This window comes from Charadrius vociferus, unplaced genomic scaffold (assembly GCF_000708025.1).
Source record: "Charadrius vociferus isolate BGI_N301 unplaced genomic scaffold, ASM70802v2 scaffold472, whole genome shotgun sequence".
In the NCBI taxonomy this organism is placed as follows: Eukaryota; Metazoa; Chordata; class Aves; order Charadriiformes; family Charadriidae; genus Charadrius; species Charadrius vociferus.
The window spans coordinates 697,495-700,905 of NW_009647735.1; the positions used below are offsets into that span (position 1 = coordinate 697,495).

The 3,411-nt window shown below is 45.5% G+C and overlaps 1 protein-coding gene across 1 annotated transcript in view; it reads right to left on the bottom strand.

The window, feature by feature from the left end:
- HMGN5 (high mobility group nucleosome binding domain 5) overlaps positions 1–3,411 on the bottom strand; it is a 9,564-nt gene that overhangs the window by 5,052 nt on the left and 1,101 nt on the right. Inside the window, exons 2-4 of the mRNA XM_009881678.1 lie at positions 3,036–3,065; positions 2,156–2,185; positions 1,170–1,220 (exon numbers count right to left, since the gene is read on the bottom strand). Of these exons, the coding sequence (XP_009879980.1) occupies positions 1,170–1,220; positions 2,156–2,185; positions 3,036–3,065 (111 nt within the window). The remainder of the gene's footprint in view (positions 1–1,169; positions 1,221–2,155; positions 2,186–3,035; positions 3,066–3,411) is intronic.

Genomic DNA, 3,411 nt, shown 5'->3' on the forward strand with positions numbered 1-3,411 from the left:
CCCACCACAGAAATGCCGAGCAGCAGGGTTCCTAGGTTCCCCTGCCGCTCCGGAATGGGATCTAGAAATCCAGCTGCACAACCAAGATGCAGATGTGAAAAACTTGCTCTGCACACTGCTGCGATTACAGAGCTGAGAGGTGGGGTCCCCAAAACGACAAGCGGGGTTCTCCGTCTTGCCCATTTCTCGTGACATCTCTGCTGCTCCATATAGCAAGACTTGGAGGCAGAATAGTTTTCATCATCTGGAAGTCTGCTGTGCCATATGCAACCGCAAGGCCTTTTAAATGTACAGAAGAGAGCTCCTGCTTCCCAGCCCGTCATCCCCGTGTGTAACTAAGCATCTCTCACACCTGTGCATTGCCCATATGACCATCCAAAACCACAACAGAAAATGTATGATAGGAACAGGTTAAAAAGAACACTAAAGTTTTGTTGTTGTTGTTGTTGTGTTTGCGGTTTTTTTCCAGCTGCAAAATCCTAATACAATCTGAACATTTACAGACAGATCTAAAAAAAGCACTGCAAACTGTGACTGCTGGGGAAGACTGTGACAGGAAGAGGACATAAAGAAATACTTCATGGATTGCAGAACTGTCCCCTTTTAAATTTCAAACTGTTGCACCAAAGCAAAAAGGAGCTTTAAATAGTTTATTTTTTAACTATACTGTCAGATATGCCAGTATTTTTGACATTACCCAAAATATCCAGCTTAAGGAAATGGGTATGTAGAACTTTTATCTCCAGTGATTAAAATTTGATAAACTGATAACTAACTGAAAAGAGTGCCTTTGAATTAAAACATAGTAAGAAACTGTAATTAAAAGCATGATTTTCAATGCCTTCTCTAATTGAGTCTCTGATCTCTATTCAAAGCACTGTTTTCCCAACAATGCATTATATGAAACTTCAGAACAGCCTCGCAAGGCAAGCAGTAAAGCCTCACCACAACTCATTTAAAATCTGTTCAGTTTACAACATTCCTTCACTAGAATTGGATAAAATTATCTTTACATCTTTCACATTCTTTTTAACTCCTACAATTCAACCTTAAATCTTTAAAAGAAACTATGAAAAACCAAAAAGGTTAGTCGTGGATGTTTTTTTGCCCCTATAAACACCTTGCGAAAGAAAAGCGTAACTTCAGTTCAAGAGATCTCGAACGCTTACCTTAGGTGCTGCCTTTTTGGGCTTTGGCTCCGGTTTAGGTGGAGCAGGTTTCTGTACAAAACATACATAAGAAACAGAGTCAGATGAATGCTATAAATGTTTTGGCAATATATTGGTAACTTTTGAAAACTATTCAAACACAAAATAGTTCAGAGGTGTCTGCTTCATTCTGTAGCATAAAGGAGCAAATGTCAGAGACAGATCAGTATCTTTCATTATCTAAACCCATGTTTCCTCATGCATGGTAAGGCGGTTAGGGCACAGATGCTGATAGTAGTAGTAAGTGGAGCATTACAGTGTCTGGGTGTTAGTGTCTGCTGTGAAGGCAAGCGTGTGTCAAAAATGGAAGGTATTAACATTTGGACATAACTCTACGAATACACATCTTAGCTTTCACTAAAATCAAGTACTTTTGTTTTTAAATAGTAATCATGATCCACTTGGCATTTCCAAGATGGCTTAAAAAAGGCCTGGGTGCACTAAGTGTCTGTAGAAAAGGATGCCAAGAGCCTGTTTAAGGCTGTGACTTTGGGCTGAACCCTACACCATGACACAGATTTACACCCGTCAGGTCTCGGTTTACCCAACAGTTGGGCCTGCAAAATCAATGGGCAAATTACACGTATAAGGAGAGAGCAGGTAATTTATAGAGCTATGAGCAAGAATTTGTATGGAGAAGACCTATAGAGAACAAATGCATCTTGAAATCAATACTCCGTGACTCTGGATACTCATGCGTCCAGACTGAATGTTAACTAACACAGATGTTGTATCTCATGTGAAATGTCTAAAAGTAAGCCTGTAATGTGTTGATACTCAAGGATTAGAAACATAGAATAGGAATTTTATTTTTAAATATTGCAATACTCTAACCATGCTTTCCACAGTACTGGTGGAAAAAAACCCAAAGAGTTTCTCTATAACTTTCCCACAGAACTTAGCATCCCATGCGATGTAGAATTAAAAGAGTAAATAAAGATACTTACAGCGGATAGTCTAGCTGACCTTCTCTTTGGCTGTGTAAAGAAAGATGTGTCACTAAAATTCAGAGAGCATATAAAGCAGTGCTTTCTCAGAACCACAACCCAGAATAACATGGCACATACACTATGTCATGAAGCCCCATATGAATTCTAGGATTTATGAAACTAATGGGCATGATCATAGGATGGTTTGGGTTGGAAGGGGCCTTAAAAATCACCCAGTTCCAACCCCCCTGCCCTGGGCAGGGACACCTCCCACCAGCCCAGGTTGCTCAAAGCCCCGTCCAACCTGGCCTTGAACACCTCCAGGGATGGGGCAGCCACAGCTTCTCTGGGCAACCTGGGCCACTGTCTCACCACCCTCAGAGCGAAGAATATCTTCCTAACATCTAATCTAAATCTACCCTCCTCAAGTTTAAAACTGTTACCCTTTGTCCTATCACTACGCCCCCTGATAAGGAGTCCCTTCCCGTCTTTCCCATAGGCCCCTTTAGGTACTGGAAGGGGCCATAAGGTCTCCCCAGAGCCTTCTCTTCTCCAGGCTGAACAACCCCGACACTCTCAACCTGTCCTCATAGGAGAGGTGATGATGGCGATGACTTCCCAAAAGCGCAGCTTTGCTCGATAGCCCTCACTCTGTGCCGCTGCCCTTTTTTACCCTACTGAGGTGGCAAGAGATAAAGTTTCTTTACTTCCAGGAGCTGCACCATTAAGGCTCTGCCACTGAGGCGTTGTCTGTAAGGCTGAAGGGAGCACGGTCCCCCTCAGCGGCCGGGACACCCAGCGCCCACCTCAGGCGACAGGCCAAGGGCTGAGTCTGGGCCTCCTAATTTCGGTGGGACACCACAGAAATTCATGGCGGCACCGAAGCAGCAGCTCCTACCTCCTCCTTTGCCTCCCCTTCCGCTGGAGCCTGCAAGGAAAGCGAGAGAAGGAGGTGAGAAGGCGGCGCCGTCGCCTTGAAGGGCGAGCGGGAAGGAAGGGGAAGAGACGGATGGCGGGCCCTCTTTCGGTGGGACACCACAGAAATTCATGGCGGCACCGAAGCAGCAGCTCCTTCCTCCTCCTTTGCCTCCCCTTCCGCTGGAGCCTGCAAGGAAAGCGAGAGAAGGAGGTGAGAAGGCGGCGCCGTCGCCTTGAAGGGCGAGCGGGAAGGAAGGGGAAGAGACGGATGGCGGGCCCTCCGCCGCCCGGCGGACTACAACTCCCACAATGCCTCGGGGCCGCCGAGGCGACGTCACGGCGTTTTGAAAAGTTCC